The following is a 23,263-nucleotide window of genomic DNA, read 5'->3' on the forward strand; positions in this document are numbered from 1 at the left end:
AATGGAAACCTTTTTGTTCCGAAATTACAGGAAGCCAGGTTAGTTAAAAGTAGTACTATAGCAAAAGAGTCAAATCAAAACCTCTCATTTCCCTCCAAATGGCACCTCACTTACTCCAGACTACCTGAGCCTCCATGACCTCCTGGAAAGAGGCCAAAGGCACTGTGCAACACAGATCTAGTCTAAGAGACAGATACAAAGTACCAAATAAACTCATTTTCAAGTTTTATTTCAGACTGGTTATTATTTCTTTAAAAGTCACAAGCAAGAGTGTCTTTCATCATTACAGTTTCATGCACCTGGCTATTTTGGCGTTTCAGAGATCCTTGTATAAGAAAACTATTTACAATGTAAAAAATACACACAAAAATGAATAGTTTTTAGAGCTATTGGAGCATAAGGCTCCTCAGCAGGGACCACTAATTCAGTTGCTCCTAGAAATGAAACAGCTGCCCCTTGCAGAAATCTGAAGAATGGGACAGAGTCGATATCCACATATGGAAATATTTTTAAACAAGAAAGCAGCTTGGAAGCGATAACCCCCTCAGTGTTAGAATCCTGGCTAGAGGAGCAGCCTGAGACCTAATGACATGGGGCACAGCACCAATTTCACAGGAAGCTCATTGGATTTTGAAGAATCAGGTACACTGATGAAGAGTACTCATTCATAAACAATGGAAAACAGGAGAGGACAAGGGGCTGCCCATCCCTGCCCTCTAATGCTAATTTAATCTTGTAAATTGAAAAAGAAGATGCTCTGCACAGTCCCTCGAGGTGAGGACATCTGAAACTGTTTTAAAAGAAATGACAGTATGTAACACACCCAATCCAGTTTCGTTCCACAGAAAAGTTATGACTAACAAGACCAGAGAAACCTGGCTATGGCTCCCATGGGGGACTCCGTCTCCCATCCACTTCTGTTTCAACATGGTATAAGACATCAGCTAGTGTGTGTTCCACTACAGCACCCCAGCCCATGTCACTCATCTGCAAGTTGGAAGAACAAACAGGGAGAAGATCATTAAAACAGGCCATAAGACATCAATGAAACAATATTGACATTTTAATTCAATACTCACAGGGCGGTAAGTGAGATCTCTTGGAGGATACTTGAAGCAGGGTCCAAAGTTGATAGAAACCTGAAAGAAATTTCATGCATATGATACAGACACATTAGATGACTCTCATTAAATTTAGCCTTGATGTTCAGGGGGCCATCCAATTACACAATTTTTAGGATATTAACAATTGAAAGAACTTTAGAGATTACAGAATTTAATTCTCTGGCTTTACAATAAGGAAAATCAGTTCAAAAAAGTGATGTGACTTGCCCCAAATTATATTACTAGTCAAGTGTGACAGAGCAAGGACAAGTATCTCTTGACTTCCATTTCAGATTTTCCACTAAATTAGGAGATTATACTTACACTGACTTCCAATTTTACCTATATGTTTAATTTGCCACATTAGTAGCATATGCCAAAATAATATTGAAAGTTCCATTATTAGGCTAAGAACAAAAGTACCCATCAAGTCAGTCAACAAATAATTGACTATTACTATAATAACAACTCAAATTTAGAGACTTACAATTTATGCTTAATACACAATATCTCATTTGACCCTTAAACCTGATCCTGATAATCATATGAGGAAGGTAGAAATATTTATTTTATAGATGCTCACTTTAGAGTTGAGGAAACTGGGGCTCGAGGGGTGAGTGACTTGCCCAGCTTATAAGTGGCAAAGTTTATACCTGAGCTTTACAGTAAACATGGTAGACACCCAATATTTTTAATTAAATTTATTGAATTCTGACTCCATGTCCAAGGTTTAGCTCTAAGTATTATTCTTCACTCTACTAGGTTCAAACATCTTCTGTAATAGTCCTCAGTGAAGTAAGCAGCTTTTATAGCTATTAAATTGAGAAGAGAAGTATCAAGAATCACCTATTATTCAATCCAATTCAATAAACATTTATTAAATACTACTCTATAAAGAACAGAGTGGGGAAAATACACTGGGGAAGATACATAGATTGATATTATATAGATTGTGCTCTCAAGGAACTTCTGATTTAAGAAGGATAGAAATGTACACGAATGATACAAGGCAAAATTTGATGGGATCATAAGATCACAGATTTGGAGCAAGAAAGAACATCAAAGTTCATCTAGTTTTGCAGATGAGGAAATGGACAATACTATTATTAAGTGGCAGAACCAGAAATTTGAATATAGGTTCTGGGATTCCAAATCCAGTCCACTTTTCTATTGTACTTTTGCAAAAGAAACATGTAGACAGAGTGCTATGAGAACTCTGAGCATGGAAAGATCACTTTCAACTGGGGTAGATGGAGAGGAAGGAAGCCTATGAAAGCTACATAGACAAGGTGGTCTGAATGGAGTTTGCACTATTCAGAGACTTCACTATACAGAAATGGAGAACAGGAGTATATTATAGGCATAGTTATGGCATGAACAAACACATGGAGGTGGAAGAATACAGGTAAACACAGACATGAGAGTTTGGTTGGAATGTAGAGGAAGTAGGATGAGGAGCAGAGATTAGGATGGAAAAATAAGTGGGAACTTGTTCAAGGAGAGTCTTGAATATTAGACGTAGGAATTTATATTTTATTCAGTACCCCATGGAGAGACACTGGAGGCTTCTGAGTAGAAAAATGATCAGAGTGATGTGCTAGGAAGATTATTCAGGCAGCATGAAGTGTAAGGGGAGAGACTGAGAACAAGAAGACAGTTAGGAGGCAAAGACAATAGTCTGGATGAAAATGAGGTCCTTAAGTAGGGTGGTTGTAGGGGAAACAGAAAGGCAGGGACAGATGAAAGAGATAACAAAGAAATAGAACCAACAGGGCTTAACAACTGACTGGAAGTAGGATGAAAAGCAAAAGACTATTAATAAAAAAATTAACATAATGCTTGTTACTTATATGTCACAAAAGATTGAAAAGATGTCTATATAGCTGGTCATCCTTTTCATTCTAGGCACATTAAGTGAGGAATTGGCAACAACAGATCCACAAACTGCTTTCCCTTTCTGTAAAGTCCCCAGGATTCAGCCCCGTGTTCTGAAGGATTTAATACTACCAACTTTTAAACTAGAAACAAAATCTCATCCTACCCACCAGACCTATTCTGATTTCTGTTGCAGAATCTAACAATTACTCTCTCCCCCACCATCTGCAAGATCTGTTTCACAAGAAGACACTCAGACCTACCGTGCAGCTTTTATACAGTGAGATGGCAGGAAAGTAGACCCCTTCAAAAATTTCTTTGTAGGCCACTCCTTGGCTGACACCATTTTTGTAGAATATTATCTGCAAGATTAAAATCCAGTGACTTTACTTTAGAATGATGCCCCAGAGTTATCAAACTGTGCATGCCCTAGCTCTTTGGCCTGTCTCCCGACAGAGAACAAATAGAGAGGAGAGGAACCCAGAGATGCAAAGGAATTTATAGCAGCCCTTCCAGTAGCAGGGAGTAGACCTGAAAACTGAGGGGTATCCACTGACTGGCGAATGGCCGAGTACATTACAGGAGTACTACTGTGCTATGAAAAGGAGGAAAAGGGGTGGTTTTAGTAAGACCTAGAAAGATTTGTATAAGCTGGTGCAGAATGAAGTGAGCAGGACAAAGAGAACGGCATGACAACAACAACATATAAACAAATGACTTGGAAAGACTTAAGAACTCCAATCAAATCAATGACCAGCTATGACTACAGTTAGCTACTCTTCCAGATGATGAAGTATGTTACCTAGCTCTTGATAGTGAACAGGACGTGTTTTTTGGATATGGCCAATGTGGGCATTTGTATTGTTTGACTATGATATTTACTATAAAGGTTTTCCCCTCCCCAATTGGGGGAGGGAGGAGAGTAAGGGAAAGAAAATTGATTTTTGCTCACTGAATAAAAGTAAAATTCGATTTTAAAAAATGGTTTTGGGAAAACTCTTAGAAATACTTAATGTCTCTCAAAAACACTGGGTTGACCTTTGACCCAGCAATATCGCTACTAGGACTGTATCCCCAAGAGATCATAAAAATGGGAAAGGGTCCCACATGTACAAAAATATTTATAGCAGCACTTTTTGTAGTTGCCAAAAACTGGAAGTCAAGGGGATGTCCATCAATTGGGGAATGGTTGAATAAATTATGGTATGTGAATGTAATGGAGTACTATTGTGCCATAAGAAATGATGAACAAGAAGACTTCAGAGAGGCCTGGAAGGACTTATATGACCTGATGCTGAGTGAAAGGAGCAGAACCAGGAGAACTTTGTGCACAGCAGCGACCACAGTGTGCGAGAGTTTTTTCTGGTAGACTTGGAATTTCGTAATAACGCAAGAACTTCTTAAAAAAAAAAAAAAATCCCAATGGTGGTTCTCAAGGCAAAATGCCTTCCACACTCAGAGAAAGAAATATGGAAGTCATTCGCAAAATGTAGCAGATCATGTTTGTGTATGTGTAAGTTTTTGTGTATCATGTTTTGATTTTTTATATGATTTCTTTCATTTATTTTAGTCTGACTACATAGCATGACTATAGTGAAAATACACTCAATAGGAAAGTATATGTAGAACCTATACAGAATTGTATGCAGTCGTGGGGAGGGAGGGGGGTAGTGGGGGTAGGTGTGGGGGGGATCAAATCTCAATTGTATGGCAGTGATTGTTAAACATTAAAAAATAATAAAAAAAAAAGAAAACAACTAGGAATAATGAGGGGAAAAGAAATGAATAAATTTATCATGATCTTTGAAAAAAAAACAAAACACTGGGTTGAAAGCCCTATGAGAATGGGCAATAAAGTACAAGGAATACATTCTGGCTGATATAAAGTTCACTCATACAACAGTAATTACACTTTATGTCTGTATGTCACTTTTTAAGTTTCAAAGTATTTTCACACCTATTATTCTTCTCATCTATTCATATTCTTTTTATCAGGAAAGGTACATATACATGCTAGACATATTTGCAATTTTTCTGCAATCCATCACAAAAGACAAAGGTTTCTCACAAACACAGCGAACTCTCATTTCCTTTGGCTTGGGGAATTCTTCCCTCAGAGCCTGAGTGACTAAGTCTCGAGCACACTGTGCTTAAGTTCTCTGATGTACGTATTTCTACTTTCTGCTGTGCTTTACAACATGTTACTCTTTTGAGGTCTTGTTTTAATTACTTCTTTTCATTCCCTTTCTGCCTTTATCTCCACCTCCTGTATGAATGTGAGCTCTTTGCAAGCAGAACTGCTTCATTCTTTGTACTTGTATTCCCAGTGGTCAGAACAGCACCTGGCACACAGTAGGTACTTAATAAATCCTTGACTGATCTTAGAAGTCTTCTCTACTAGGTTTGTTCTCTCTTTCAGTCCTCAAAGCCCTGGATTAATTTTGCTATGTTCTCCACCCACTCCTCAGCATCTTCATCCTCAGAAAAGATGGGTTCTTCTGAAGCAGGTTCACCCACCTTCATCTGAATGTACAAACTATCTTCTTTCTCCTTGTTTTCCTGCTGAACAGCTGCTCATTCCCATTTACTGCATTTTCCTTTATTTTATTTTTATAAGATGCTCTGGAATCCAACTCCTTTATTTTCCCACATTTCTTCCTAAAGTATTTCACTTTCTCTTTATCCTCTCCTTTTCTAAAAACCCCAGTGACTTCTGTACACTCATTTGGCCAGATGCTAGCAGCTCAGTTGTTTCATGCCCCCATCTGAATCTTAGATACCGGCTCAGCTATACATACCACCTTTTTAGTCTCACATAATTTTGAGTAGTTTTATCTTTACAATGGCTTTGTGAGATACATGGGAGCAGGTACTTTTATCTTTATCATACAGATGAGAAAAGGGAGTCACTTAGTTGAGTGACCTGTCCAAGGTCAAGGACTCTTGGTATTTAGTCTTAGAGCTTCCCACTACAACATGTCTGGGTGTAAGTCACTCTCACCTAAAGCAAAGTAGCATAACTCTTCATGCTGAATCTTACATACTCTATTGTGTTTTCTATGCTATCTTTTCTAGACTTTTTCCTTTGGATTGCTCCCAAAGGAATTTTTTGGCAAACGATGGCCCGCAAGCTTTAAATACAACTTCATTAAAAAATGTAAAAACTATTTTTAACTTGTGGGCCATGCAAAAATGGTCAATAGGTCCCACTTGACCCAAGGGACATGATTTGCCAACTGTTGTTTTAGATCATTCAAGTAAAAAGTTCAACTCACTTGACTGTGGGGAGTCTGCTTGAGGCTCTTCTCAGCTTTATCCACAAAATCCTTTTCCTCAAAATATAAGTAACTCTTGAACTTTATCAAAGCCTTGAAAAGCAAAAGAGAAACAAAGTAAGAATGATGAAACATCATCTCTAGTATCATGAAATAACAAAACAACACACACTTGGTGACCAGTCTCAGCACTTTGGGATAGGGATTCAAAACCCTTCAGGCATTAAGACATTCACCACGAGTTGATTTCACAATTATCTTCCTCACTTCCTAGGAAGTAATGCAATACAGATTCTGTATCAAAAAATGCCATAAAGACATTTGCTGACCTTTTATAGGTTTAATTTGGACTCCTGTTTATTCAGTCTTGAATTATTGAGTCTTCAATCTTATGAGTCTACATTTCATAAAAACCAAAATTAAAACTGGGCTTTATGTTATATCTGAGCTTTCCTCTGTGAGACCGCACAGAATTCATCTTGGATATAGCACAAGTTCTGAACCTTTTCTCTGACAGTCAGTCTGGTGAAGCCTATGGACAGATCCCATCTCAGAATTATGTTTATCAATGCATAAAATAAAATATATGGGATTAAAAAGGAAATCAACTGTACTGGTTTGAAAGACTTAAGAATTCTGATCAACAATGATTCCAGAGAAGATGAAGTACGTCAAGATATTTTTTAGAAAGCAACTTTATGGATCCTCACGTCCAGAACCTCCGTATAATGACAATAAGAATGTTGTCTAAAGCACCTCTTTTATCTATTCATGAAGACTGTTGAAGCAAGCAATTAGGGGCACAATATTTCAACTGAATTCCTTAAACCATAGCAGTTACAACAGAGCTAGAAAATATGCTGGTAAGTCACACTAACTCTTGATTTTCTGAACCATGTTGTACTGCTCCCTACTTTCTACCCAAATTACAGTGTTTCATGAGGCTTGATGAAATGACGAGAGGCCCAGACTTATTTGACCAAAATTACATAGGTACCCCTCCACCATGCAATCCCCAGGGTCTCTCATACACTACCATCTCAGAGGCCCCTTTCTTTTCTAAGGCATAGTCTATTCCTTTTGTACTCACTAGTAATAGTAGGAATTTGTGATTAGTCTAAAGTGAATGCCCAGGGGTCAATTTATTAGAACTACAGAATACAACAACTAAGATTTTAGATTCTAATTCAGTTTCTCCACTCAGTGTAGGGCCCTGCTGGACCCTGACAATTATTATAATCATGAAGAGGAAGATGGTAACAATAACAACTGTTCATATTAGAGGCTCATAGAGCAAGTATTATCACCATTTTATAGATGAAGAAACTAAGGCTCAGAGTAGTAGTGATTTGCCCACAGACAGTAAGTTTCAGAAGTACTGCTATCTGCCTCTCACCCTGGATGTTTAAACCATGGGCAATTATAATGAAACATGTCTTCTTCCTCTTGAGAGAAAGGGAAAGTACTATTGCTGCGTTGGTTTTGCTTGATTATTTTTCTTTGCTAGAAGGGGAAGGGTTATTAGGATATAAAATTCAAAAGGTATTAACAAAATATTAAAAAATAAAAACAAAAAATAATTAATTGAAAAATGACAATAGGTCTGTTTGGTACCTCCATCATGACAGCAAAACAAAAGCTGGGAATCCATGAGAAGGGGAAGGAACACTGACCTTATCTTTATAGGTGTCAGGCAAGGACTTGGCAGTTTCTGTCTCCTCGGGAAGATTGATATAAAACCCCAGGATGTCGCCTTGACCATAGCCAGAAGAGTAGCGCTTGCCAATGGATTGATGAAACTTGGTCCCTTTCTTGCTCCGCCATGAATAACTGAATTTGTCATAGCCCAGAGGAGCCTGGAGGTTACCTGTCCCAACAAAATACATGGGAGTCAGAAGGTCAGGTCAACTGGTTTCCTGTAGTAGTGATTCTCTTTAAATTTCTGTCTGATTTACTTCAGTTTCTTAAAATGGCCCCTCTCAATGTTTCTGAAACAATAAATAATCATACAGGGCAAATGTCTAGTAATCAAAGTATTCACAGGAGTATCAAAGGAAAGTGTATAAGATGCTCAGAATTCTGGCTGGTGGCCAAGCACAGAATTCCCTCCCAGTTAGCTCCATTGGTCCTGACCAACCCTGGGACACAAGGGTTTCACTGCCACCTGCTGGAACAGAAGCTTACCGAGTGGCTGGGACCAGCCCAGCCTGGCAGCCGTGTCTGGAGGCATCTCATCCACTGAGATCTCAAAGTACCAGGCACCTTTCCGAACTCCATGTGAAGCTCGAACCATTGAGTAACCCTTCTCTCCGATCACAGTCAGTCGGTCATCTGAGATCTTTAGCTGAGGAGCTGCAGTGATAGAGATTAAAAAAGACTACTTAAAGAGCTAACTGTTCTTATTACTAGTGAGGATAATGGCTCATATTTACACAGTTTTCAGGTTTAAGTGTTCTCCTTGTGACAAACCTATGAAGTGAGGAGCACAACTATTACTCCCCTTCTCTAAAGGATGAAACTGAAGAGGTAAAGCAACTTGACAGGGTGGGCTACAAGCCTAGAAAGCAGCAGAGCTGGCATTCAGATCTAAGTCCTTTGATTCCAATCACTCTCTTACTGAGAAAGGGCACAGGGAGGCACACAAACCACACACACTGGCAGTCCTTGGATTCCAGTGGAATCCATTCAGACACAAGAAAGTCTGGGAGTTTAAATTTACCAAAAATACTCCTAAAGTACAGACAGTGCCACCTGCCTCCTTACACTAACATTCTGCTTAGCTCTGTCTTTTCCTCTCCCATTTTACAACAATATTGGCAGTAAGTAAAATGTCCCAGCATCACTGGGCCTGTCTCACTAACCAAACTCTAGTCACTCATTTGGCTTTTATCTAATTCCTGATTATGGTAGAAAAGTCAATGCTCCTCAACAGATAACCTAATGCCAAAAGACTACCATTGGTGATAGTTTTACTGTCTTGGATTTAAATCAAACAATAACCTGAAAAATTCCTTACCACTTCTTGAAGGTTTTCAAATTCAGGGGTTTAACCATAAGTATGAACCTCCTCTCTGAAGCTTATCATCCAACTAGTGAAGGAATTCTTTGGCAAATCTAAAAGACTATCTACTAAGTCGGAGAAGGGCTGCAATCTGTATTAGCAGAGGAAGTACCCACACCACTGAAATTACAAATACTTGAAGTCCTGAATGAAGCAGAAATCTCCACTCAAGTCCTGCTCTTGCTCTGATGCCTCACTGTGATGTGGAGATAATCTGTGGTTATAAAAGGGCTATGCAACACAGTACAATCTCTGGTCAGTCCTCCCAAGCTAGAAAGGCTGATAGAAAATTTACCTTTCATCTGAGGGCAAACCTAGCTAAATTGAGAAAGGTTCATTAAAGATCTGACTACTCGTGAAGACTGCCTAGCAAAGTCAGGGTGACCCTACTGATTCAGGGAGTTCACCACGACAGGACATTGTGGATCTTTTAAATACTGAACGAACAGAGTTTGATATGCAGTGAACTTCTTAAGGGTTAAAGTTAATGATATACATTCTAAATGACACCTGACTGTTTTCTGGTATGGTAGGCATACTGCACACCTCTGTCGTGAAGCGCTAACAAAACCCGTTCATAGAGGCAGGCTCTGTAGAGGTCTCCTGGAATAGGCTTCCCAGCCCAACAGTCCAGTTCCAATTTCTCAGGATCTGGGGCATGAGGGTCTGGTTCTGCGAGAATGTACCGATAGCCATCTTTGTTAAATGGGTGTTCCAATGGATAGCCATGAGGGGGAAGGCGTTGAGCAGAAAACAAGGGGTCACTAGAGAAAGGAAAAAAATACAAGAAGCTAGTGTCCTCTTTAGCTTAGATGTCAATAATATATATTTTCTTACACTGTCAGATTTCCTCTAAAACACATTCACAATTTCCACATTTTTATTCTTTGAATGTATCATGCTGTTTTCCACAGGCAAACAGAAGAATGGTATCTATTTAGGACACTGGTTCTCAAACAACTTCTCAACAACTGCTGGTCACCCACCAGATGGTTTGTAGGCTAGCTTGAAATGCAAGGCATATTACTAGTATTTCTGGGAGTTTCTGAGATACCATTTAAAAGAGATATTGTGTAGGCCTATGCTAATGTTTGACTCTGATGCCTCACTGTGGTTCTTGAAGGGTAGACCGAAAGAAGGCAGATTCTATCAAGCTGTAAAGGCTTTGAGTATGGTCCCAGAAATGGACTGTATTTTCAGGCCTAGCCTCGTTAAGTTTGGAAAAGCTCAGCACCAAAGAAAAGACTACCAGGTGATGAATTCTGGGACCACAGCAGGACATTCAATTGCTACTCAATTGTAGAAGGATGGCAATCTGCACAAGTGGAAGGATTATCCTCATAAAGGATGGATCACAGAGCCTTTTAGTATTGAAGCTGTGTGTGTGAAAGGGCAATGGGAGAATAAGGGATACAGGTGGGATGTTTGTATTACTAAGTAACTTTTCTGCTATCAACTATGGGTATTGCTGTCAGCCTGGTTATGGAGTGACACGGTTGATCTCACCTTTCAGATCTGGACCAAAGACAAGGAAGAGGTGAGGGGGCATGAGGGAAAGCACAGAATTTACTGCCCAAGAACAGCACATCAAGTCCCGGTTTCACTCCTTCTTCCCTAGTCCCCATTCTGCCTTTGTCAACATCCTATAATTCTCACTTCTTGTGATTCTCACCCCAACCCCCACAAAAGGATACAGTACAAACATCAGGGAATGGATACGGCAAAGGGCATCATGCTAGGGAGATTCTGCTTTGCAATGACAAGTCAGAGTAGATGGGATAGCTGGTTTCTAAGTCTGTCCCTCATTCCCCACTGAAGAATCTCTTGTTTAGAAAAGAGGTTAAGTGATGAGGGGAGTCCTTTTTTCCCATTACCATAGAGAACATGTCTCTTTTGCTAATGAGGCTAGTGCCAGGCGAACTGCTATACTGGTGTTTCTCTTTACCTTCGGGCCTTCTTAGTTGTTCCTGTGGTCCCTCCATCCTGCTGCTTGCGCTTGGCTCCTCTTCCTTTTCCACTACTTCCTGCTGCAATTCCCCCTTAGAAAGAGAGGGAAGCACACCATCAATTAGCTGTGATGGAAGGGAGACAAGAGCTGAGGGCAGAAACTCCCAGGGGACTAAAAGGCTGAAGTGCATTTATGCTGCACCAAAGACAGCCTTTCTAAAAGGATAACAAATATGACTGAATGACTCTGAATGATTCTACCAGATGGAAAATTCCATGAGAGTGGGGACCCTGTCTCCACTAAACTTTGGCTCCCCTCAGGGTACAGCACAACACTCTGTAGCTCTGTACACGGTAAATGTTTAATAGATGCATACTGAATTGAGTCTTTTAAGTGCTCTTCTCAGGTCAAAATGGTTCAAACCACTAACCACTCTAAACATGTACATACAAAAACAATCTTTTCTTTCTCAATAAAATACAACTAGTAGTAGTTCACTTTCTGAGGACACTGACAAATGCAATTTCATTCAGAGAGTTTCCAAATACCCAGAGCTAAAAAGAATGAAAACAATTAAACAGACAAAGATTTTTTTCCCATTAAAATCAGAACAAACATTTATATAAAGAGAATAACCTCACTGTAAGCAGATTTCCACTTGCTTTAACAGCACATGGTACACACTCCATAAGCATAATCAAAACACAGGACCTGCTAAAGCAGTTAAGCACTTAACTTCAATGTTCAACCAAATAAAATACACCAAACAAGGAAAAACAAAAACAAAAGCACTAAAAAGGTGTTTCTCTCCAGTGCTGCCTAGTCAATTTCCATTGTGACCACTTTAGGTACATGAAGGATATCAATTTTACACAATTAAAAACAGAAAGGTTTTACAATTTAGCAAGACTTTTTTGGGTGTACTCATAGTAACGTACTGACGTTCTGGGGTATACTTCATAGTAATGTACTAAGTTGTCAAAACATCAGATTCAAGACAGACTAGACCTGGGCTGTGGTATTAAAGTATCGGTGTGAGTTTGTATGTGTATGCATGTAGACACACATACATTTTAGAGACAAAAGAACATAGACACACCAGACTAGTACCTTGGGTAGTGCTAAAATAAGGAATCAGTATAGTTCTGCCCATTTCTCTCAAATAAAGTTAGTTTAAAATTTTTTTATGGAACTGTAGGCAAACACCTTTATGTAAACAACAACTGCATAGAGTATGGTATCTAAAAGTGTAGCAAGCTTGTAAAATATCAGCACACCCCTGTTGCAGTAAAAAAGGAACAAGGTCAAGAAGAAGATCATATTCTGCACAAGCAGGCCAAGGGGTATTAAAGAATTAAATCCTTAAATGATAACAAGAGTTTGTCTGGTTCTTCACGAAGGTTTTTGATTATTAAAACAGGACTCACATGTTTCTAGTTTAATTTGAGTTACCCCAACACATTCAGCATTTTGGGGGATACAATTTACATTTTTAACGCTTAGTAGTGATGTTTTGAATCTAATTATTTTGAACAGAACAAAAGGCACTAAGGAGAAGACTAGCCATGCTGGCAGAATATGACAGTGTAAAAGCTTCTAATTACTAACATTAAAACTGAAATTACAGTCTCATGTTAAGTTCTATGGTCACCATTTTAAGAATGCTTTAGAGTTTCTAAAACTGGTTTTAGCTTCTAGGACAACTGAGCAAAAAAGCACTTTCCAAACCACACAATACTTAAGGTTGAGAGGCTGAGAGGTAAATATTCACCTCCAAAAGAGGCTCCACCTGTAAGAACAGAAGTGGCACCATGTATTTGTCAAATATTAACAAGTCTAAAGGAGAAAAAAAAAATCAGTGTTTGAAAGGAAACAAACAACATCCTCACTAATTTTTGTCCTAAGAAATTCTTGAAAGTAGTGGGGAAAGTTTGGAAATTCAAGAAGACATGAGTATTCTAAGAAGCAAGTGATGGATCCCATTTTTACAATGAAAACCTGCCCACCTTCTAACCACCCACTTCAACTTGAAGTCACCTGAATATATATTCATTTCAGGGACGAAGATTGGTCACCAAAAGGAAAAATAACTGTCAACAAGTAATCAATACACAAAGGCTGAATTTGAATAAAACTTCCGAACAACTTAAAATCTCAGAATGAGGAAAGGAGGAAAGTGGGACCCACAGAACAGGAAGGTAATTAACTTATAAATGAAAGTAAAGACTTGGAGTAAATGCTATGAAGCTCTTTAAATCAAATGAAGCTTTAAATGAAGCTCTTTAAAATGAAGTGTTGGAGTCATTCCCTGGCATGGGGACTTCTTTGCCCTAGGTGGATCCCAACTCAGAGTGGAGTGTTTTCATAATTTGTTAAGGAAAACCCAAAAGTTGTCACCTAGTGGTCAACCTAAGTATCACTGTTATGGGTAAATTATGGCTCCAAAATAAGAAAAATAACTAAATTTGACTCCAAATGAAAAAGACTACTTCACATGGGGTTTATAGCATGACAAAAAGTTCTATTAAATTATACAACTGCCTAGCTCTAAAATATCAAGTGACTATTGAAAACAATTAATCATTTTGAATAGCTATCATTTGAGCTTTCCAATCCCAAGACTTTCCATAAGCGTTTCTATTTAATATCTTGAAAATTAACAAAAAATAACTGAACACTTGCCATTTAAATTTCCACTAGTAGATACTGTGCTGCTTTGCTTCTGGTTGTCATAAGCTGGGCCAATATTACCAAGATCCTAGAAGAAAACATGTAATTTTAAAAATAAATCTCTTAAAACAGCTCCATCAAATCAAGTCAAAGGAGGCAGATGTTCCAGATAAGATAGAGAAGGAATTAAAATAGCCCAGAGGAACTGGAAGTGACATTCCTAAAAAGGTCTGAGATTTGTAGAATCCCAAAGTCAATTCACTTTCCTTCAGTCTGAGAGCTCTGACAGGATCTTTCTCAAAAACCAAAGAATGCTTTCTAAGTACACAGAAATACAGAATACCCACTCTGGAAGCATTCTTAGAGATTAGTTACAAACAAGAAACTTGAGGCAGAGCCCTTATTAGAGCTCAGACCTGCTATTTCCCAGCCTAGTGCTCTTTCCACACGAGACAATATAAACTAGTGCACCTGATCCAAAAGCCCAAATTTGGGGTAATCTTCTTCTGGGTCTTTGCTTCCAGGGTCTGGATGCTCCTTCACCAAAAATACATCTCTTTCTCTACTCTGAAAAGAAGGAGAATTTTAGCATTAAAGGCAGGTAGCTTCTGAATAGATCACCAACCACAAAAATGTCAGTGTCTCCAAATCAAACAACTAACATATAGTTATTAAGCCCTCACTACACACGAGAAATTGTGCCAGATGTCAGAGCTGATAAGAAAAAATTAGAGGCCGAGCCCTGGGGGAAACTTACATCCTCAAGGGGGAGATGAAATACATCTGCCCAGGTACATATGACATGTGTGAATGGTAAATGATGAGGAAAGCCCCAGGCACAGGGTGGCATTTGACCTGAGTCTTGAGGGAAACCCAGGATTCCAAGAGGAGCTGGGAAAGGTACATAGTCTAGGGGTGAGGGCATGAAGGTAAGCTAACAGGTGACAGACTGCTATGTGTGTAACACTCACAAGGACTTTATGGAGTGGGAGAGTAGTCCTGCGGATGTTAAGGAACCCATGAATCCTACTGAATGGGAGGATGGGTGAAAGAATCAGATTTTCACTCCAGGAAAATCACTTCAGCAACAGTGAAAAGGACTGGAGTGAAGAGAGACTGATGGCAAGGAGGCTGCAGTGAAACAGTCCAAGCAAGAGGTGAAAAGAGGGTGAATAAATGCTTTAAAAAAAAGAGCCTTTTCATCTGAAGAAAAAGCAGTTTGGGGTCCTCTCTATTCTGGGTTATGATTTGGTTTGGGTCTATGAATTTATGAGCAAAACTGTGAAACACAAAATTGTTTTAACATGCTACCTAAGACTTCCAGGAGCTGAAGTAACTTATGTAATACACCCTATACAAATCCTACTTCTTGAACGGTGTGAGAGACCCTGTCTCACCTCCATCTCAACAAGATCCACTTAAAAACTGATTAAATTCACAGGTGGAGCTTATTCTTGTTCATTCTCAATAACTGGCTATCAAGCAGATCTCATTTCCTTTATGCTAGTACAGAGAAAGACTAGGAAGAATAAAACTCTTTGAATTTTCAAATATCTAATTCCTCAATTTTCTTTTACTTACCATTGTTTTAACAATGTTATTGGGCCAAGTCATTTTCCCAGGTCTCTGTCTGGTGGTCATGCACTCCCAATACTTATCAATGAATGGTATAATATCCTATTTTTAAAACAAAGATGACTTAATATCTTTATAACTGCTTTAAACATCACTGGTCACTGAAGAAAAAGAAAAAAAATTTACATTTAAGAATTTTTTAAATCTTCCAAATGAAAGGGAGAAGCTAAGCAAGTTTGTTCAGTATTTTAATTACTTTGTACTGATCAGACACTATTTTCAAGACATTGTGCCAGGAACAGAGAGGCCCCAAGAAGTATTAGATCACCTTTGCCTCTAAGGAGCTCACAATTTATCCCGAAAAGACCACAGGGAAACTAATCAAGTTCATTCTAATAACATGACTTTAACCCTAAATGCTCCTTCCAAATTTTTCTTTCACCAAGCCTACATGGGCTACAAATCCTCCAAAGACCTTTAAAATATGATGGCAGGCTATTTGGAACTATACTTCAAGGTCTGGCCTCTTAACTCTTTAGGTTCAGAACTGTGATGCCCCATTAAGGCTGAATCAGACTGGGAAAACTAATTCACATAGCCTCAAAGTCTAGGACTCCCTTCCATATGATATAATGGAAACCAGAACAGCTTTTCCAAAAGCCCACATTTTTTACACAGATTAAAAACAAAACACCTTCCCTTTTGCAAATAATTTTTCTGTTTAAAAAAGAGACAATTCATTTATAGCAGTACAATGTGATGAAAAAAATGTTAAAACACAAAGGAAATGAGTCAATTTAGCTAACAGAAAATAGACCTGATTTAAGTGTAAATACCATGCAAAATTAAGACTTATCATTTATCATTCCTGGCTAGTGCTTCATACCAGTTAACAAAGTCATCTTTCATATACTCTGAGCTGGTCATGTGGTCTACATGGCTAAAAAAGTATTTCAGTAACTATTGTCAATAGCAGAAAATGTATGTAAAGACATACACACAAATAAGCATTACAAGCAAGTAACGTTACTCCCCACTAACTTTTTTGTGCATCTTGTTGCTTTACAACAAATCTCTTCAATCATTTTTGCTTTGAGGCAACTATGGAAGCACAATCTGGTTCCTTCTAATGGAACTTGGTATCAAGTGTATCTAAAGGAACTTGCTGTCCAGGGACATTAATGAAACTGACTTGCACCACTATCCAATCAAAGGCACAGTTATTATGGCTATATAAAAGGACAGAGCAAGAGGAGGCAAGGAAACATGCCTGTAGAATAAAAGGCTAGGAAGCAGATCAAGGGAAAAGGGAGGTCACAGAATTGAACCTTCACTCTCCCTAGATGCCAGCTTCCTGAGAGATTTCTAAAAATCTTCACAAGGGTCATGCAGAAGGAGGTAAAGTTGGTCTCAAACACTGCTTCCATGTCAGAGCCAATTCCAAACTGACTAACACCTGCTGTACTTGGAGGATGACATCCTAGCGAGCAGGTATTAAACTCTTTAGGAGTTGGCTTTCCTTTTTGGGTTGGTTTTGCTGAGTCAACAATTTGTAGCACAGCAAAAAGACTGGTCTATGGGTCCAAATAAAGGGAATACTATTTAAAGCTGGTAGATGAACATTTTTCATGCTGACACAAAGAAAAAGCCAAACTTCTTCCAAAATACGTTAATTCCAGTTCTTTAAAGATAATGCCTTTCTAGACACTAATTTTGTCTTAGTGTGCTATCAGACCAGAAATCCAGTGAGAGAAATAACTTTTTAGGCAAAGTTTCTTAACTTTTTTTGTTTCATGGGCTTCCTTTCCCTATGGACCCTATTTCAGAAGTATAATGTTTTTAACTGCTCATCACAGATCACATAGAGGTAAGGGAAACAATGATAAACAAGATCTATGCAGCATACAGGGAGATCAACAGGCCTATGTGGGAGAGCTCATGATATTCAGACTACAACCACTAAAATGGTATGTCCACATTGCCTACTGAAATCTTTCCCTATCTAATCATTCAAACAACAAAGACCTATTAAGCACCAGCCAAGTGCCTGGTATTGGTTGAGGTGCTGAGGGTACAAAGACAAAAATGAAACAGCTCCTATCCTTGAAAAACTTACATTCTATCAAACTCAAAAAGCCCACTTACAGCTCTTCCTGGTTTTCTCTGAATTTTTACCTTTTCCTCAATTTTACCTTTTTTTTTGGAGTGCCTATAAAATGCATCATGCAATTTAGCACTTAATGATGTAATTAGAGAACTATTTAATTACTGATCATGCAAAAGCCTTGGCTATGCATCCATATTATATAGCTACTTGAGGGCATGAATCTTATCTTAAAATAGTGTCTCATCTAAATATGTCAGGAACATATTATGCCCTCAAAAAAATACTTCCTGATCAACTCAGCATTTAAGTGGAGGTAAAGAACTGCATGTTTGTCAAGCTGTTGCTGCTAATGATGATGATGATGACAGGATAATAGATTTGGGGTAGGAAGCCCAGCAGACAGCCCACTAAGAAGCCACTAAGTCCAATCTCCTCATTTTGTAGAGGCAGAAATTGAGGGTATGAGGTTAGGTGATTTGCTTAGGGTCACACAGCTGTCTATCTCGAGGAAGAATCTAAACTAAAGTCTTTCTGACTCACAAGCTGGCTATCCATCATGCCACGATGCTTCTCTCCAAGTCATGTAACATATTGTAACACAGAAAAAAAGTTACACAGAACAAGTGAAAAACATGAAACTTGAACCCATGGTCAGACTTTATTCTGTAATTATTCAGTAATTATTCTTAAAGCTCGTATCCAGAAAGTTGTACTTGATTTTTTGGAGCTACCATATTAATGATGCTAGAAGGAATGGGACAACTCTACCTTGTCTTTGGAGAACATGGTTTTAGGATGTTCATCCTGTGTTCGAGACTGCCATGTCAGATTGGCCAAAGCACTAAGGCACATTTCTTTTAAGTCTTTAAAAGGAAAAGAAGAAAAAGATTTAATCTGTGGTAACAGATATTTCCCTAAAGTCAAATAGATATTCAACTCAAAATCCTCATGTAAAGTGCTCCATAAAAAACAGATATCTACCAGCAAGAACATGGCCATCAGCTGAGCTGAAGGTGATGAAGGGACAATTGATGGCCAGTGGACAGGCTGCAGAAACTTTAGCCTCTGAATCTCATGAAGCAAGCAGCAAGGTGGTAGCTGGTCTCCTGGTTTAGCTTTGCCCCATCTCTCCTCCTCCTCCTTCTCAACCTCCCATTGTAGCAGACCAAAACATTCTCCATTTCTACACTGTTATAGGATTTGTACTTACTTGCTTGCTTTCGGAGGAAGTAGGTGTTCCCACTATGATGACAAACATTACAATGAAAACTGTAGTTTGTCATAAAAGGTAGGCAGGACCTGCAAAGAATCAAATTTAAATATTTTACTTTGTGTATGCACATATTATCTTTTTCTCACCAAAAAATTCTTCCCAATTTTAGTCTTGACACAATCCTCAAACTCGAAAAAATAATCACCCAAACTTGTAGATCGATCCTGACGATAAAAAGCACTCATAAAAAATTTTTTTTTTGTTCAAAAATCCTCTAGAGCCTAGCTCTATCTGATAATTGTGTGACAAATGGAGATGTTTTTGTCTGGCTCCAAGTAGTTTATTGTGAACACAGCTACAAATTCCAATCACTGAGCACCTAAGCATCAGCAGAGACTGTGCCAGTTAGGGGAGATACACAACAAAGTACAAGAGGGACCTACATCCTCAAGAGGCTTACAATCTCATTGGAAAGATAAGATATTAACATGTGAAAATAATAAATCATTTTTTATTTAATTAATTTATTTAAACACTAAAGGAAGACTGTCAAATCAATCCTATGGCCAGCACTTGGAGAGCTCAAGGACTGAGCAATCACTTCAGCAGAGGCACACGGGATGAGGCGTTTCAGATGTGGAAGCATATGTCATGGATGGCAAAGCATATGGGAAGGGTAACAAATAAAATAATAATAACAACAATAGCCAGCAGCTGTGCGCTTTAAGGTTTGTGAATTACTTCACAAATATTCTTTCATTTGACCTTTATAACAATCCTGAGAGGTAGATACTATTATTGTCCCCATTTTAAGTTGAGGAAATTGAGGCATACAGAGATTCAATGACTTGCCCAGGGTCATACAGTTATTGAGTACCTGAGGTCAAGTTTGAACTCAAGGCTTTCTGACTCCAGTCCTAGCTAGCACTGAGTTTGGAATGAGGCTGTGGAAGTCTCAAATATCAAAATAAATCTGGACTTTATCCTCTCGGCAATGGGCAACCATTGAGCAGGGGAGAGACATATTCAAAATTAAATTAGTTTCATTATAGTGTGTTGGACAGAGTAGAGAGGGAAAATATCTGGAGGCACAGAATATGGAGCAACTGGAAGCATGCAGTAGTTATACAATTATTGCAGTAGAATAAAAACCAGTGAATTGATGTCCAAGCTAGGGTATTACAGACTAGGAATTATTAGTAAGGAATATAAGAGATTAGCTAATCCAGATCTTTATCTAATGAATGACCCTTCCATAATATCCCCAACAAGTGGTCAGTCAGCATCTTCTCAAATATCTCCAATGATGGAGAATTCATTACCTTAAGAGGCAGTTTATTTCACTGGCACAAAATTCTAAACGTTAATGAGTTCTTTCTTATAATGAGCTAAAACCTGCCACTTTGCAAATTCCCCCACTAGATCATGTCCCTCTGGGGCTATGCCAAATGAATCTAATCTTTCTTTCACAAGACAGTCTTTTAAATATTTAAATACTATTATCACATTCCCTTGCATTTCTTCGGGTTAATCATACTCAATTCCAACCCCCAACCATCACAACTCTTGGTTTTAAGTGTCATCACTATCCTAACCATTTCCTCTAAGCACACTCTTCCTGATCAATAACCCTTTTAAAATGTGATACCCAATAACATAATACTGCAAATGGGGGTTGACCAGAACAGTGTAGGCTGGGACTACTTATTCAATAAATGTAGTCTTAGAGCATACTGGCTTTTTTGGAAACCACACTACACTACTGAATACTGTGGTCAAATGAAGCCCCTAGTTCATTTTCAAATGAAATGCTCTCTAGTCAAGTCTTCTCTATGCTGTATTTGTGATAGGAGGAATGGAAAAAAGCAATTGGAAAATAATAGCAGAACTTGGTGACTGCAGGGATAACTTATCCAAGTAAGAAACATCCAGCAGATCCTCTGAACTATGGGAACTGAAGCTCAATGTTGTAGATATAGATTAGGTAGAGAGTAGAAGAATTTGCCAAAAAAGAGAATGAAGACAGTGTGTGAAGGATAAACTTTGCGAATGAACACCCACATTTAAAGGGTAAGGAAAGGAGGAATTGTTAGCAAGAGAGACAGATGGGATGTAAAAAAGTATAGTGTAGGATTATAGTGCAGCAGAACTTTAGGTCCCCATTTAAAGACTACTGAGTATCTCCCAAATATATGTACCTATATCATAGGCACCTACATCAAATTACTAATATGTAAAACTTTTACTACAAGAATTCCTTACTTGTAAAAACTTACAAATTTAAACTGATACCATCTTTCTACAGCCTCTAAGTGCATTTTTGTTCCTCTGCCTGAGATGTTGACCCTGGGGAGTAACGCAGTTCATAGTGGAATTTAGATATTTTATCAGTTTACAGTAAAGTCTGGATTGAAAAAAACTTCCCTAGAGGACCAAGTCTTGGATGCACAGTAAGTAGCCTATAATAAATGCTCACTAAACAATAATCTAATTCAACATCTTTATCCCATCAACTGAAAAATAAGGGATCAATAAAATAGTGGATCTTTGAAATGTCTACATATTAGTATTTACATTTACAAAGATTCTAAAAATTTCTACTTATTGTATCCATTTTTAACACTGAGAATCTTTACAAATGCTGAAGGAAATACACACGTGGTATCAATGCCAAAAGTGTCTGCTGTGAACCACTTTGTACATATCCCACACTGCAGCTCCACCTCTCCCAACTGTCGACCATTCTCTTCATCCACAGAACCCGTCTGAGTGTCCATGACTTCTGAACTGTCCCCAGCTCCTTCCTAGTTTCATGAAATTTTAGGGGAAAATTAGAAGATCAAATCCACAGACTATTTGTGTTCAGACAGATACTGTCAATACAAAAATCCAAAACAAAAGAAATACTTACTAGTGTATCTTTTCCATTTGAGGATTCAGTCTCCAAACCAGCAGTTACATCAACCAAGGTAGAATCCCTGTGAGAATGCATTTATACAATTAAGACACGTTCAGGAGAAATACTCTATCCAATAAAGAGAATTTCAAAATACTAGTCTCTTGTTTAGCCAAAGACACCCTTAGACTAGAGTTCCTAGACTACATATAAGGGGTAGTAAAAATCAGGTCACAGAAACACATGGGAGAAGAAGAGGCTTAGAGGTGCAGATAAAGGCAATGACACCATGAAAAGGAAGTGTTGGCTGGAAAAGTTTGCCCTTGTCATTGATAATGATAACTGTTTATAATGATGACGGCTCACTGTTCTCAATTTAAGGTGTAAAATGAAATTATATTGTCCTATGGAGGCCTTTATTTCTTTTCGCAAAGTAAGCTTTAAAATAGTGGACAGTTCATAAAAGCATCTTTTATTAAATTGAAATGGGGATGATTGACCTCAGCCAGAGCTATCCTGCTCTAAGTATCCGCGTCAGGCTTTGTGTGGAGAAGCCTTTTCTTTCATGAAGTAGGGCTCTGCTCTCAGCGAGGTTAGGAGACTGTGATAAAGAAGGGTTTTGGGCATTACCATAGCAGGGTACTTGAGAACCTCCTTTAAGGGACAGTATGGTGGAATCTGAAGGGCTTCAGAGAACAGGACTTTAAGGAGAGGTTATGGGACGCTGCCCTTGTAACTGGCCCAAGGATGGGAAAAGGCTGTCAGGCTCCTAAAAGGGTCCAAGGTCTGGAAGGGTTTTGGGGGAGGTCAGGGTAAGAAAGAGAAGGTCTAAAGTGAGAGACCAGGGGTCAAGAACAACTTGAGTCGGGGGTCATTAGCAGGCAGTAAGGGCAAGTGTTGAGGGGGAGGGACCAGGGTAAGGAGGCGGGGAAACAAGGCGGGGTCTCAGCTGCAGGTTCCGAGGGGGCCGGGGCCCAAGGCTGAGACTGGAAGAAGCCCTAGGCTCTCAATGCGCTCGGGGTTAGGCGGGGCAGAGGCGGGGCCCAGGGACGAAAAGGGGAGGAGCCTCAGGCTCTGGATGGGCTCCGAATTGGGGACAGTTGAGGCTAGGCCTGATGGCTGGAGGGGGCGGGGCCAAGCCGTGTGGGGGCGGGATCCAGGGCTGGAAGGGGCGGGGCCCAGGGCTGGAAGGGGCGGGTCTTTTGGAATGAACAGTCTAGAAAGCAGATTGAAAACTCGGGCCTGGGGAGTGGGGGGGTGGGGCGGGAAGAGGGAGATGTTGGGGATCTTAGGTTGTCTCACCCGCTTTCAGCCTCCCCGGAGTTCGGATCCGCGGCAGGCGCCGCTGAAGTGCCCTCTCCACCCGGGGCCGCAACAGTCGCTGCTGCCGGTGGGGCCTCTCCCTCTTCGGTTCCCACCGCTGAGGCCAGCGGCCCCGCGCCCACCCCGGCTCCGGCTCCCGCCGCCGCCATCGCCGCCTGCTGTGGTACTTCTCGCGAGATCATTGGCCGAGTCTCGCGAGAGTTGAGGGCTAGGCCCG

General features: G+C 39.4%; 1 protein-coding gene across 2 annotated transcripts; it reads right to left on the bottom strand.

Moving 5' to 3' along the window:
• Nucleotides 1–213: 213 nt before the first annotated feature.
• ASH2L (ASH2 like, histone lysine methyltransferase complex subunit) lies at nt 214–23,235 on the bottom strand. Of its 2 annotated transcripts, XM_072635185.1 has the most exons (17): nt 23,026–23,235; nt 21,739–21,805; nt 21,486–21,631; nt 18,825–18,913; nt 18,383–18,477; nt 15,514–15,609; nt 14,404–14,499; nt 13,945–14,020; nt 13,034–13,051; nt 11,260–11,353; nt 9,861–10,078; nt 8,438–8,605; nt 7,927–8,120; nt 6,254–6,346; nt 3,242–3,340; nt 1,080–1,139; nt 214–987 (listed from the first exon to the last, which is right to left on the bottom strand). In XM_072635185.1, the coding sequence occupies exons 1-17, from the start codon at nt 23,226–23,228 to the stop codon at nt 880–882; spliced, it is 1,920 nt and encodes a 639-aa protein (XP_072491286.1). In that variant the 5' UTR covers nt 23,229–23,235; the 3' UTR covers nt 214–879. The 2 variants fall into 2 exon arrangements, with proteins under 2 accessions (XP_072491286.1, XP_072491285.1); XM_072635184.1 differs by lacking the exon at nt 13,034–13,051 and having other exon boundaries at nt 23,026–23,231.
• Between the last annotated feature and the right edge of the window lie 28 nt (nt 23,236–23,263).

This window comes from Notamacropus eugenii, chromosome 1, assembly GCF_028372415.1.
Source record: "Notamacropus eugenii isolate mMacEug1 chromosome 1, mMacEug1.pri_v2, whole genome shotgun sequence".
NCBI lineage: Eukaryota > Metazoa > Chordata > Mammalia > Diprotodontia > Macropodidae > Notamacropus > Notamacropus eugenii.